At 35.4% G+C, this 15,369-nt stretch overlaps 1 protein-coding gene, 1 non-coding gene and 1 pseudogene across 2 annotated transcripts; 1 reads left to right on the top strand and 2 right to left on the bottom strand.

Moving 5' to 3' along the window:
* The first annotated feature begins 750 nt into the window (after positions 1–750).
* LOC145596363 (U6atac minor spliceosomal RNA) lies at positions 751–875 on the top strand. Its single transcript, XR_014103206.1, has one exon. It is a non-coding gene; the product is annotated as a U6atac minor spliceosomal RNA (small nuclear RNA).
* Positions 876–4,694: 3,819 nt separating this feature from the next.
* LOC145595621 (GCN5-related N-acetyltransferase 8 pseudogene) lies at positions 4,695–5,711 on the bottom strand (annotated as a pseudogene).
* Positions 5,712–6,989: 1,278 nt separating this feature from the next.
* LOC145595620 (uncharacterized) lies at positions 6,990–14,005 on the bottom strand. The gene is made up of 3 exons (XM_081652037.1): positions 13,160–14,005; positions 8,572–8,844; positions 6,990–7,596 (listed from the first exon to the last, which is right to left on the bottom strand). The coding sequence occupies exons 1-3, from the start codon at positions 13,853–13,855 to the stop codon at positions 7,327–7,329; spliced, it is 1,239 nt and encodes a 412-aa protein (XP_081508163.1). The 5' UTR covers positions 13,856–14,005; the 3' UTR covers positions 6,990–7,326.
* Positions 14,006–15,369: the final 1,364 nt, after the last annotated feature.

Below are 15,369 nucleotides of genomic sequence, written 5' to 3'. Positions count from 1 at the left end.
TAAAAACAATTTTGTTATAGTCAAAATAAAATTTAAAGCTTACTAGCAGCTACTCCCTCCGTTTTTAAATACTTGCTTCATTTTCCTTTTCCGGCTGTTTTTAAATACTTGCTCCATTTCCTTATTTGGAAAGCTTTTACAATATTTAATTCCTTTCTCTCACCTAGTGGACCCAACATATACTCTCTCTCCTCTAATTCTCTCCACTACTTTTATTTTTTACATTATTTTTATTCTTCCACCAACCCCACTACCTCCATATTTTTATTACTTTCTCCAACTTCTCATAAAATTCCGCGCATGGAGAAATGGAGCAAGTGTTTAAAAACGGAGTGAGTAATTGTTTACGGGCAATTGTCATACACAAAAAAATGGTTACAGCTTACAGATTAGAAAATCCTAGATTCTATGGCTAAAATGATCACAACTTTGAATCTTTTAGCACTAGTATGATTATTAAACCTTACCTGGCCTTTTGATTTAGATGAATTGATAAGAAAAAAGATATTAAAAGATGTAATTATGATGGATTTGAATTTCTGTCTGACTATCATCACTATGATTATTGAATTGTTGGTTTTGGTGACCATGTGGATTGAATTGAACATCATGGCAATTTGGCAACAAGTCAACAAAATATTGAGCTTGGTTTTAAACGCTAAAAGGGTTTCAATTTTCAAGCAGTGTATGTTTTATACATATACTCTTGTTAAAATATTAGTACAATCACGTAAATCTTGTTATACTTCCTTTTGAGTAGAAAGGAGAGATGGTTGGCATCTCCCCTGACAGGGACGGGAATCGCCTTCGGGCTTTCCTGTTACACATCCGGTTAAGGCTACCCACTTCGATGGATCTTATAACCCAACTTCTCAATTTTCTTACATAACACTCCATTTGTTCCTTTTTGTTGGTTACGCTTTGATCATTTTTCTCTCATAAAAAGATACCAAGCGTAACTAACAGATAAGAACCACAATGATTACTATTGTATGCGAGTGTGTGAAACTCTGAAAACACCACAAGATCCATTTATTTCCTTCTATGAACTACAATATATAGCTCATGGGCTAAGCAAGTATCAGGTTTGACTATAATTTAACTAGATTACATTAAGCCCTATATTGAGGATTTGAGGCGGCTAACATTGAGGTTGTATTGATAGCTAGAAATCACCAAAATAAGGACCCCTAGTCACAATGTGGCAAGGAAGGAATTGAAGCAATTTATCTTTATTGTACGTATTTTTAAACGTATAGACGAGAAAGTTTCGTAAATCATGACAATGTGACATTATAAGTCGATAACACAAACCTTGATTGTGGATACTTAAGTTGACAATGCTACTATTGAAAGGGACTAGAAAACCTCCCTGTCGCATGCTACTTCCTTTTCTCCACACAATCCAACTAAGTCGTGCATGCTAGCTTCCTAAAATGTCTAGTGTCACCATCCTTGATAAAACAACATTAATAGGACAACATTTTATCACAATCTATTTCAGCATAAATGCATTATTGGATGAGTTTGGACGTTCCTTGTTGTTTTGAGCTTTATTCCTCCAAATTTGTACAAGACAAAGTTTAAGTAGGACTCGAGAAAAACCAAATTTCGTTCTTAGTATGAGAAATGCTCATATAATCATAGATTTAGTAGCTCAAAAGCACCTTTAAGTGATACAATTTTAGCTTTATATCCAATATGCAAAGGTTTTGGTTTAACCCACGATAGCCTCATCTCAAAGATGAATTACAATTTCTTCAGCCAAACTAATCTTTAAGATATTATATAATCCTAACTTCAACAATCTCATTTATTGATGTTATCAAATGACGATATTCAGGGCCTATTCTGATTTACTGTACTGAGCTGAACTAAACTAATTTGAGTTGAATTAAACTGAAAATTTTAAAAAGGAGGAAATTGAGAATTGAATTGAACTTAAGTTGAAGAGAACAGACCCTCAACATCAAGACTAATTTCTGGAGGAAAAAAAAAAAAAAAAAAAAAAAAAAAACAAGATCCTCATGAGGTCTAGCAAGCAGACTTTGCCTCTGCTTGATGGACCTTAATCCATTTGAATTTTGCTTAAATGTTGAGGCTACTTTGCTCTGCATCATGGACCTACTAACCCAAATGAAGCCCAAACTTCTTCAACTTATCAAATGAAGCCCAAACTTCTTCAACTTATTAACTTTCTTAATCCCATGGCCTAAAAAGTAAAATCAATTAATCAAGAGCAAGTTACGAAATAATGATTGGTAAGCCAACAGATATGGCTAATTAAAATGTTTTACTTCACCAACAGATACTGCTAATTGGTAAGCCATTTTTACTTTTTGATACAATCGTACTAATGAAAATGGAGGAGCTTCCATTGAAGCTCACTACGAACTTTGGGCACCCTTACTTTCAGTCAATAGAATCGCTTAACAATTCCGAATAGTAGATGCTCAACTATGCACAACATAGAAAGCAACAAATTATCGCAGCTACTTCTTCCACCCCATGCACCCAAACAATGCCTAGGAAATGAATGAATGAATGAAATGGAGGGCTACCCAATACATAGAAAATTAAGGTGTCGAGTCCTATGCACCATGGGTTGGGGTAAAGGCCCTATCACTCGCTGTTCAGTCGAATAAGTAATTTCTTAAAGATACATTATAAAAATGAACAAAAACAAAACACCCTATGCTCAGACTAAGAAAAAGGTTTTAGACGGATTCAATCACGATAATCAATAAGCTGCTTTAAGCCTTTGCTTCACAGTTACTTCACATACAAATTCCCATTATCCTTGCAAAGTTCTATGATTTAAAAACTTACTCAGCTTTAACTAACAATCACCTGCCCCCAACATAAACAAATAAAATGAAGGGTGAGTAACACTCTAAGCAGATAATAGTATTGAATCATTGATGTATGTATCCTACTCCATACTTTGACTCTTGAATCCAGCCAAGTCCCTGAGTCAGATCTTCACTACTCCACCGCCAGTATGAGCTCAGAACACTCCGATCCGGATGAAATCATGCAAAATTTCATAAATGAACCATGTATTTACACTTGAATATGAAACCCATGCCCAATGCGTATCTTCAATACGGAGTAGTATCCAACTAATCATCTTATCTTAAGCTGCTTTAACTTCATCTATAAGACTAAAACTACCAAGTACCAAATCACATTAAAGCCCTGTCATTGTCAACACTCTACACAACCTACTCTTTAAATGCCTCAAATTCTATATAAGCTCTTAACAACACAATAATTGAAGCACACACCCAAGCTTCCCTAAAATTTCCCGAAGAGAGCACAAAGATATTGATTGAATGAATGAGATCATAGACAAATACTTTAACCAGTTTCATTCAAGTATATCCACTAGGAGGTGAATTATTCTAAGAGGCAACTACATACAGAGATCCACGCTATACTGGTGTATAACATCCCCCACTCATGGTGTAATTCATTCACGACAAAATGGTTGTGACAAGATTCAAGATCATCAAGCCAACCTCTCAACCAGACATCAACTATTACTTAATGATTCAACCAGACATCAACTATTACTTAATGATTAAATATATAGGATACTGATCAGATATCAGAGCTATTCTCATCAACAATGAACAATCTAATAAATGCAATAAGCATGCCTACAATACACGATGCCTCTAATAAAAACCAAAGTCTGGAATAATCTATTCTTCGAATCTTTCTGGAGTCAGAACTAAAAGTAACAATGTTTGTCTCACTGAAGATTAGTGCCAAGCACAAGGCCCTGCATTCACATGACTGAAGGGCTCAGTCACTCTCTAGGCAGAAAATCATGTTACTCAAGACTCTTTTACAACAATATAACTCACCTAATTTCCCGAGTAAGGCATTCAAAAGTCCAATGTAGATATGGACTTAGAATGCACTTTTCCAAGCCAAAAGACATACAAAGTTTTCCTAAAACTAACCAAACCTGGCATCAGAATATATACCCGGACCTGAATCTGATGATGAGTTTGTGTAACACAGTGAAATTCACATCTACTACTTCATTTAGAAAGATTGATAATAGATTTGCCGGAAATCTTAAGCTGCGACATCCTCACCTACTAATACATATCATCACAGCAAATCCCTGCTAGCATAGTTCACTCCTCATAAACCTCAAATCCAACCCACCCTTCAAAGTTCAAACAATGTTGCACACGCCACAGACATAACATAGTCGCCTCACATTTTACCAAAGACAAAGGGAACAACAAAATTGAATCAAAGGGATCTTGCTCCCTCACACAAATGCTTGAGCTAATTACTCTCACACTACCAAAAACAACCACTCGGAGGCGTTTTATGCTTTCATCCCTAGTCGCGACTCTTAATACTTCACTCATCGTAAATACTTCACACAAACATCTGCATTACACCCTAGATACAAAAAACAAAACCCTACTCGAGCACGGTATAATCCTAGGTACAAAACCATAACCTCTTCAAAAAAATCCTGTAGTTCTATCATAGTATCATACTATATTAGCCATATAAGAACAACAAAACCTAATCAACCGCCACAATCGAATTCAATCGAACAAAAATAAATACACCATGAAACAAATATCAAATCACAATTGATATGTAACACATCTAAATACTAGCAAGCAATACATGCAAAATCTTTCAGCAAAATCCCAGAATTAAGAACATTCAATTCAATTCAATTCAATCTCACATAACTACAACTTTTCCAACCTGATTGAGTTAGAACAGATACATCAAATTACAACCCAAATCAAAACAAAAGTTTGCAGTTATGAAATCCGATCAACATTGAACTTTGATTAGCATATACTTCCATAACATAGCATAAGATTAAATCGTTATTATAATCATCATTAGAATCAGTAATTAGGCTGACCATAAGAAAGTAGAGAGTCGCCAGTAAGTCGACAAATCCGCCATTCCTGCATAACATCAGCACCAATCTTCTTGTAAAAGTTAATCGCATTAACATTCCAATCAAGCACACACCACTCAACTCTTCCATACCCCAATTTGACCGCCTGATTCGCAACCGCCCTCATCAAAAACCCACCCAAACCCCTTCTTCTGTAACACTCTCTGACGAACACATCCTCGATGTAAAACCCGGGTTTGGCGAGAAAAGTCGAGTAGTTGGGGAAGAAGAGGACGAACCCAGCAATGGTAGCGCCTTCATCGGTGCGAAACAGAAGCTCTTCGGGGTCGGAGATGGAGTTAGAAGGTGGGATTTGAAGGGTTTTGTGAATGGGTTGGAAGAGAGAGAGAGTAGGAGAGTGGTGAAGAGAGAGAGGGGTGGAGGAAACTTCGAGAAGGAAGACGGTGAAGGATTGGAAAGGAGGGGAGTTGAAGAGGGTGGAAGAGAGAGAAGATTCAGTGGCTTGGAAAAGATGGGTGAGTTTCTCGAAGATTGCCATTTGATGGATGAGTTTGTGGATGAAAGGGACGTCGGAAGGGGTGGCGAGACGGATGCGGGTGTAGAGAGGAGTGGGGTTGAGGTGGTCTTCTCGAAGGTTCATGTTGGGTTCGGGTGTTGGGGTTGGGGGTGGTGGGGGTTCGACGGCCGCCATTGATGAAGGAAGATGAAGGTTTAAGGAGAGAGAAAATGGAGGAAGAAGAAGAAGATGAAAACTGAAAGTGAGTGGGGGAAAAAATGGGGAATGTGGGAAGTTATAAATGGGAGAGTGAGTTGTTGTTGTTAATGTTGCAGAAAAGGACCCTTCGCGAAGCGGCTAATCTTTTAACTCCTTTTTTACTTTTCCGTTTTGCTTTTAAACCCGCAGCCGATGTTAAATTACTCCCTCCGTTTCGTAATAATCGACACACTTATTATGGAGTATTATTTTAAACGAATTTATAATAATCCTCCGTAATAAAAAAAAAAAATTAGGAGCCTGTTCTGATTGACTAAATTGAGCTGTAATGAACTGAATTGAATTTATTGAAGATGAACTGAATATGAGAGAAGGAAATAAAGAACTGAACTGAACTTATTGGAATTGAATTGAACTGAAAATAATCTGAAAAGAACAGACCCTTACTCGTGAGCTCGTGCTTAAATAGTTTTGATATACCCTTTTTTTTTCTTTTTTTCTTTTTTTTTTCTCTTTTTTTTGGTAAGTAAAATTTTATAATGTGTGAAAATTGTTGAAATAACAATATCAAAAGCCCTTGCTTCCAAAAGAACAATATCAAAAATTCAAAATCCAGTATTTTTTTTTTAAAACACATTTATGATATATCTTGATTAATTACAATAACACAACAATGATTAGTTTATTGTCTTAGAATCCTTTCAAAATTATTAGTACATATTTCTGATATTATACGATTGTCATTTGTACTACGTATTTGTGTAAGTTTTCATAATGTATGAGAAATGTTGAAATAATGAAATAATGTATTTGTACTACGTACTTTCACGTGTTTGTTAATTAATAAGAAAGTAATGATAAGTTGTAAATGATTTTTTTTTTTTTTTGAAAGAAAGTTGTAAATGATTTGTATACTACCAAGAACATGTTGAATAAGTTTGGGGGTAATCCCAACTTTGAACGTGTGTTATCCGAATTGATCTTTTATTACAACAAAAAATGAAAATATTAGGGTTCGTTTGGCATTGCTTATGGTTGTCTGTTTTTTGGTTTTTTGTTTTTCAAAATCATACTCCGTATGATATATGTTATACAATGATTTAAAAATTAGTCAACTTATCAAAATCATTATAATTTTGAAAACTGACAACAAAAAAGTGAAAACAGCTTTCTTGTTTCCTGTTTTTGGTTTTTGGTTTTCAAAAAAACAGAAAACTAAAAACAAAAAACAGTGCCAAACAAGCCCTTAATATTTTATAGTTATCGTAACCCACTTTGCTTGAACAAGAAGAAGAGGTATTGATACAATTATCGCGATGGATTTTATGGGAAAAAACCACATCATATTTTTGTGAGATATTGAACAAAATATAAACAATTGTTTATTTCTTATCTTCAATGAAGGAGCATATCAAAAAATCCAAATTTATGTGCTCCATTCAAACAAGTAGGTGAAAAGCTACACTTCAACCCCACCTCTCTTTTGTCTCAGTTGTATACACCTGAGTTTTATGGCTGCTAGAAAATGGTCTTCCTTACAAACCAAAAAAGCCATGAAATCATTCCCCAACTCAGTTATGCACAAGTGCAAGGGACACCCATGTTGAACAGCTTGGGAATCTTCCTAAAAAAGCGAAAAACGCAAAGGAAACCTTTGAATATAGGAGTGAAGAACTATAGTATGATTGACTGACATTCACCGGGTTCTATCTCTTTCAAGCTTCTCAACCTGTTCCTGGTGCTTCCTCTCTGCCTCCTGTAGTTCTCTTTCTTCATCTTCTTCTGCCTCAATGTCGTCTCTCTCTTCCAACTCTTTGGATGCAGCCATTGCTCTAACTACAGGATCTCTTAGCTCTCCGATCAGTCCTCCGCCAATTCTGTACTCTTCTTCATCCCCTATCAAGAATAAGCGTTGATCGGGTCCTGATGCCATTGGAATATCCACAGCTAGTAATTTCACATCATACTGCCAAATGAATAAACTCCCACTTTTTAGTCATCAGCTTAGATTCCACCAAAATGTTCTTGTCTTAACAAGTAAATATCTTTTGGCTCATACCAACCGAAATAGTATATTTGAATCACAGCTGACTGGGTCAATCATGGACGAAAATAATAGAAGAACGAGCTTAGAAACATTGATCAAAGGTGTTGATTAAGAGAATACAAGAAAATTTTCCACTAAAAACATCGCAAAATAGATTGATTTTATATCGATTGAACCCTGCAAATCCACAGGGATGGTTCTCTCCATCGCTGTAATTTGCTTATATGCATCAAGCAGCATGAATACTTCCAAAATAAAATATTTTCTTCAAGAGGTTATGACTTCCATATCTCCACAAGACTGCATATTGATTTACTCGCTCAACACTCCTCAACCTCAATTTGCTAAAACCCATACCTCATACAAATATATACTTCGTAGAATAAAAAACCAAGTTATTAGAAGAAAATATAAGTAATCTAAGGAAAAAGTTTGCAAATTATCTTCCTCGCAGCAAAATGCAGCTAATAAGAAGTTGCAATGAAGACTTCACATACCTAAAAGAGGAAACTAAATTGTTCCAAACTCAAACCATACAAAAAACACTGATAAATACTCAAATCTTCAAGACACAAAGGCAGGCTACCAGCTTCAGGAACTTGAAGCAGGCAGTCATCAAGAAAAATACACACGTTAACAAAAATCCCAGAGCAGCCAGTTTGTAGTACACATACTATGCATGCAATACATGAAAATGACCTAGTTTCATAATCATCTAGCAGGGAACACTGACAAACCAGAGTTTGTTATGTACTAACGTCTTTAGATCCCCATTCTGTTTGTGTATGACAATGACTAAGCGTAACTGAATGAACAAGCAACTATGATAAGCATATTTCTAACCTCTAGAATTAAGGGATGAGTAGATAGCTAGCATAGATAATAGAAACATACCTTGCCTTCTTTCTTCTTGACCTGAACACTCACTAACCCTTTCCTTTCAGAACCCCGTATAGGGAAGATAAGAAAACAACGCTTGCTCCTCAGCCTGGGTTTGAGTTTGGACATTGTAAGCCCACCTCCTGACATCACATATGCTCTCAAGTCAGTTCCAGCAAGAGGGGCACCCAAAACTTCAAGAATGCTGGCAGATGTATTGAGCTCCTTCATGGCCATCCTATAAACTTTATCTGGGTTGATATTATACCTTGAACGGAGATAAAGGCCCTAAAGGAAATAAAACGAAGATAAATTCAATCAATCAATCAATCTCATAAGTGGGGTTGGCTACATGAAGCAAAAATGGTTATTCTGTATAGTCATCCACAAAAATCTTCCTCTTCCATCCCTTACGATCTAATGCCGAAAATAAATTAGGGGTAAAAAATTAATCAGTTTAGGCAATTTAGCTTTAGCTACACAACACATGTTAACAACACCTTTGATATCTTGGGAGGTTACTAAATTAACACAAGTGACAATCTACTGATCTAAGAATATAATTCTCCACCAACCCTCCCACCCACAAAATTGAAATGATAATGCCAGCAAACAAAGCCAAGTAGGAGAGAAGACTGCTTATGTTCAATAATCAGCAAATACTTTTAAAGAAGACAAAAATGAGGAAAATACAGATGCAAGATCTAACTGTGGTATACGGAAGGAAAAAAAAGAAGGTTGTCAGAACTCAGTTATCAGTGAGTGAATTCCAGATTGAATCATCAATCAGATTATTAAAACACAATCCTAATCAGGAGCAAGAGCAAATACTGCAAATTTTATAGCTTACAAACCATCTCAATAGTTTCATGAGAAGACAAGGGATAAATGTTCAATAATTTTATAACAAGTTTCAATAACCTTGCTTATACTCTACTGTCAGGTAAGATAAACAATTTTCCTAAACAGTAATATGAGCTTAACTGGTTAATGCTCCATCCCAAAATGATCTTTACATTTGGGTTCAACAAGGAGAATAAAAAAAGTGAACATAGAATAAAGATATTTAAAGTGGGTAAAGAGAGAAAACAAAACGCTAGAAGGTGTTGGAAAAGAAAGAAAAAATGATTGATAAGATAGAGAAGATCAAACAAAAAGAAGTATGAAGTTTTATTAAAAAAATAAGGGAAAGAGTGAAGTTTATTTTTGGATAAATAATTAATTACAAAATTATTAGAATTACGGCTCTGCATTCCATAAAATAAGTGACCCGGCCAAACCATATTTCCCCATTCCCATATTATCCTTTTTGGTGTACCATGTTCGAAACAGAGGTGTTTTACAAGGATTAAATAGCAGAACATACTCTTAAGAGCTGACAAACGGTACCAAAGAAACTATCTAGTCCAAAGTATTCAACTGGAAAAATCTATATATTGGATGGGTTTTAAAACTGTTAGCACAGTCCAACAACATAGCCACTAATAAATACTATAGTAAGAGTCAACATAGATAGGAAGTTGTTATACAGTTTTTAGAAGTTAGCTCTTAGGATAAGGTGATTACTGGTCAGTATAACCTCACCAAACCACTCATTGACGATGAAGATAAGTAGCAATAGGAAGTACTACTCTTCTCCTTTAGTTTCCCTATCAAGGTGTTATACAAACAGACACCAATATAGATAGATAAAAGTCAATTAATTTAGGATAAGATAGCCAAATTTAATTGCATACTAAGTATAAATCAGTGTACACTGACAAAATAACTAAAAATGTAACAATACAAGAAGCATTCAGCAGAACCTAAAGTCTCTAAATTTTAAGGTTCATAGTTCCACTCTTATGTTAAAAAAGGAGCTAGGTTGGAATTCCTAAACCAGGCTCAACCTGTTCTTAGCCACAATATATCCCATAAAGCAAACCAATAGAAATGCTCAAGAACTGAGTAGAGATTTACGTCATAAACAAAGGGATCTATACATAACATAACGTCCTTACAAAGACCACTACAACCAACTCTTCTATATAAGTAGCCAGGAGGCAAAATTAAGCTGAACAGGAACCCTATAAACTAATTTTACACCAAAGCTAAAAAATGAAGGCATGATATTGATTATAGAGCATACCTCATGATAAATGAGATATTGAACTGAAAAACTGGCCAACCACAGCACAAACCTATGATGCAATCAACCTGAAGACAACTATTAAAATCTAGCCTTATTAACCATTTGAGAGTTTGACAACATGTCTCTACTTTAAATTAAGCTTACATTAACCTTGGACTCGTTTATATCTACAGAATAACAATCTGAATTCTGAAGTTGAACGCTCAATCCATCAATTGACTTCTTTTGCTTTCAATGGATTCCAAAATCAAGACAAACCACACCTTAAGCAAGCCACTAGGTAGAATCTGTCCCATAGATTCCTTCCATCATATAGCATATAAAATCTACTTGAAAAGGCTCAAACTAGGTTTACATGGTTTACGGCCTATATACTATAAGTTTCAGCTCATCACATATTGTTATAAGAAGGAAACAACAAAAAATTGGACACGAACAGCAGAATTCTGAACCTGAAGAAACTAAGTACTTTCTCATGTCTAACACATTCCAGAGACAAATAGAGCTTATTTTAGAGAAAAGCTTTTTAACAAAAAAATCATCATTTAGAACGCCCTACCCCCTCTCCCATAAAAATGAGAGACTGGTTTGAAATTCACAAGGTCAGGAGCTTCAACTTGTCTTATTCACATTCAAAAACTTCCCATTTATATCAAGCTTCATCCAAATTACAACTGTTATCCCCATAGTAGAATACTAGGGAGGAAGAAAACCCATTTGAAAAATTAAGGATTTTTATAGTGAGAAAATCTTGAATACTATCAGTTGAAGAATTAGGACAAGGAGTAGGCTTTTTAGCAGTTTTTGGTTAGCAATTGACAGCTAGTTAGTCAGAAATCGTGTGGTCTGAATATCTTCGTACCACTTCTTCAGATAAGAATTAAACAAGGGAGATGGAGCCCTAAAGTATCTGAAGTACACGTATATATATATATATATATATATATATATATATATATATATATATATATATATATATATATATATATATATATATATATATATTCTGTTATCTATTTTCTGACAAAAAGAAGATAGGTGGAAAGAATTTTACAGTAACATGAATGGCATCATAACAACAAACCAGTAATGTGAAGATCTAAGACCCAATATGAACATACTGTATGAAAAGGGAAGCTAGTTGAACAGCAAAACCATTTTCAAGAGTGACCAACTATTTATGGTAAACCCATAAACTAATATCTAACCTTTATGCCATGTTCTTTCCAAGCAAAAAGAAAGTTTGATCAACAAAATATGATAAACGCACAATTAGAATCAAATCTTCAAACCACTATCTTTTTTCTATTCATCATACAGACAACCTGACAGCACAACATATTTTTAGTTTTGACACCACTTAAATGTAAAAAAATCCTATCAGCTTGCTGCTCCCAATCATGTTCTGAGTTAATACAAAAACCCCGATGCAATCCTACAGCTGCAAGGTTTTGGGAGGTCTAGATGTACATAGCCTAGCAGCCCCCTGCCCCCTCTCTAGTAGCTTGTCACGAGTCACGTGACTTTCACGATCCATGAGTAGGGATATTGATCAAAGAAGCTAAAAACTTCAAGTGCAATTGTTAATTGTATTGAGGTATCTGCGAGCTCATAAAGTGCATTGTTCAGAATCCAAACCACCCTGGCTTTAAAGAATTCTGGACCCAGGACAATAAATACTCAAGCAAGAGTCAATAAATTCACTGTTAGAATACAAACTTCTGATAAAGATATAAACAAACAATCACCAGCAACTGCATCTTATTGAGATGAAGTCTGAGTCACCCTCAAGAGACTCAACGGAAAATCACAGGTATACTCCTAAAATACAATACAAGTGTAACAAAGTAACATGACGGAGGCAACAGTAATTAACTACTGTAAAATACAAAACACCTTCCAGAAATGCAAATCGATCAAATAAAATGATTGTCATTTCTAACTGCAAATAATTTGCCAAATGCTCTCAAGAAAAGATTATAGTTAAACAAGGCAAATCACTGTATAAAATTTTCTAGCAGCTCCCTAATCTGAGTACTCGCCTTTGCGAAGCCCACAAAATAGGCTAATATTTCTGCTAGATCCTTATCTTTATAATCAATCAGATGAAATAGAAACCGGAAACAAGCAATAACTAAAAGCAAGTCAAGCCCCTCAGTAAGAACTGTTTGCTAATCACAGACACATACTAGTATACATGGAATAATTCGATACAACTATGAAGAGATCAAGAGAACAATAAATCCAGCAAAACAAAAGCATTGGGAATGAGCAAAGTGAACATAATGCACAAAAGGGTACCACACAAAATGGAGCAAAATTCTGCATAACCAAGTTCAAAACACATTACTATAATAGGTGCTACAAGCAATCCAACACTAAAACAGCATAGAAAAAGGCAAACTAATCATACGAAACCGAGACAAGAAATATAATGTTCAAATTTAACTGCAGAATATGCAAAGGGCTTACAGCAAAAGCAACCATGGCACTGGAAAGAGCAAGGAATCCATACTTAGCCATCCCCTCAGACAACCCAACAAAAGTATTGGCAATCCCAAACATAATCCTCCACAGCACAATGCAAACAAATACACCTCCTGCCCCCATCATGAACAAGAAATTCCTCTTCCAAAACCCCTCAATTTGCAGCCCAATCACACTCTTATACCGCGAAAACGTCGAGCTAATAGCTGATAAAGGCTTCTCAACCACTTTTTTAGCAGCATTTTTGTTCAATTTACCAGCATTAAGCTTACTCCCAAAACCTGAAATCTTAGTAGAAAACTGCCTAATATTAAGTGGGTTAAACACCAATTTCTGAAAACCCAATGTTTTTGCAGAAATTCCATTCAATTTTGCATTTGCAGCTGAGTAATTCCTACAATAAACTCCCAAAAATGACTTGAAATAACCAATTTTTGGGCATAAAACACCATTTGAAGAAATGGGTCTTGAAATTGAAGATGGAAAACCAGGATTTAGGAGGGTTTTGGAAGATTTAGCAGCTGAATTTGCAAACCCATTTGATAAATTAGTTGAAAACCTACGTACATTATGATGAATTGAGGGTTTTGTGATTGAAGAAGAAATCTGGGTTTGATTGTGAATTACATTGAAGTTTAATTTGAGAAGAGTTTTGATGATTCTTTGTTGGGGTTTCGACATTTTTTTTTCCCTTCAAAATTACAAGTAAAATTGAGCTAAAGTTGCAACTTCATTGTTATTGAAGAAATTGAGAATCCTTCGAATTTGGGGAGAAATTTGGTGAAAAAACTGCTGATAGCAACGACCTTGTTGCAGATCAAGTCAAGGAGATTGTAGCCCAAGCAAAAATTAAAAATTTGGGGAAATCGAGGGAGATTTCGGCCCTGTTTGGTAATTAGCTTTTAGCTGATTGATATAGCTGATTGGTATTAGCTTGTTTGACTAGCTCTTTATATTAGCTTATTTGACTAGCTAGTTGTAAATAACTGATTATATAAAAGTGTTTGGTAAATAGCTGTTTATTATTAGCTGATTCAGTTTATTAACTACCCAAAAAGCTAATTTTTCAATAAGCTATTTGCAAAAAGCTCTTAAAATGAGCTTTTTCAAAAAAGAGCTTTTTGGACCCAAAAGCTTTTTTAATAAGCTACTTACCAAACACCCAAATTAGCTTTTTAAAATAGTCAAACCTCTAATAGTGATCAATAAGCTAAAAGCTTTCCAAAAAACTCTTTACCAAACAAGGCCTTCGTCGATGGTAGGTATATTGGGCTTGACTGTTCATAAATGGTTGATGGCTGAGTAAAGTAGAATTAGTAGATGATACAAAGTTGTGTTGAGCCCAATGTCACGGCTCATCTCCCACACCAAGGAAGCAAGGATGGGCGTCACGGGGCCGTCACTAAGCAAACAAGGCATAATCGTGGTTAGGGGGCTTGCCCTTGGTGCTTGGCAGCACGCTTTCCCCATATAGTACTTTATTCTGTATTTGTCTCGTAAGTGAACATTCACTTGAGAACAACACAATAATGGGTCATTTGAGCCCAAATTTAGGAATAATTGTATTTTCGGTGAAGGAACGTCATGAAAGTGTCGGCTTTCCTAAAAGAGGTATCGGAATACAAGTTATAACAACAAGGAGTCCGAAAAACGTGGGGTGCTTCTAGAAGGTTTTGGACAACTCTGTGAGGTTCTTTTGTAAGAATTTTCTAGAGAGAATGACTTTGGAATATTCAAGGGAAGTCTTGTACATGGTAGAATGTCTCTGTGAAGTTCTATGTATGTACATATGTGTTATTATATTGTATAGTGTTTTAGGGCTCTATTGTACATTTTAGGGAGGATGTGTGTATAAACCTTCATTACATATGTTCCTTTGGATGTGGGAACACTTTAGACAGCTATAGTCTAGAATTCTCCATTTGAAGAGGTTAGGAAGAATCTTGAGAAACGTTACAAGTAGGATGGAGTTCTATAAATAGACTCCAAGGCTCATTTGTACATTCCAAGTTAAAAGTTCAATACAAGAAACAAGTTTAAGCACTTGTGTCCTCTTGCAACTTAATATCTTCCTTCATCCAAAAAGAGTGTGTGAGGAAACTAAGGCACGAGAGTGCCAACTGAATGCTTAGTTCAACCAAGGGGCTTTGCTTAACACTAAGAATAGCAAGTGCATTTGTTAACACAAGGGGTTG

Source organism: Chenopodium album, chromosome 19 (genome assembly GCF_948465745.1).
Source record: "Chenopodium album chromosome 19, dcCheAlbu1.1, whole genome shotgun sequence".
NCBI classification, from domain to species: domain Eukaryota; kingdom Viridiplantae; phylum Streptophyta; class Magnoliopsida; order Caryophyllales; family Amaranthaceae; genus Chenopodium; species Chenopodium album.
This window is presented reverse-complemented; position numbering and strand designations above follow the sequence as displayed.

Coding starts and splice junctions, on each gene's coding strand:
- LOC145595620 (XM_081652037.1), bottom strand. CDS start 13,855: ATGTCGAAACCCCAACAAAGAATCATCAAAACTCTTCTCAAATTAAAC. Junction 8,845..13,159: donor GTGCCATGGTTGCTTTTGCT/GTAAGCCCTTTG, acceptor TATTTCCTTTAG/GGCCTTTATCTCCGTTCAAG. Junction 7,597..8,571: donor TCAAGAAGAAAGAAGGCAAG/GTATGTTTCTAT, acceptor TTCATTTGGCAG/TATGATGTGAAATTACTAGC.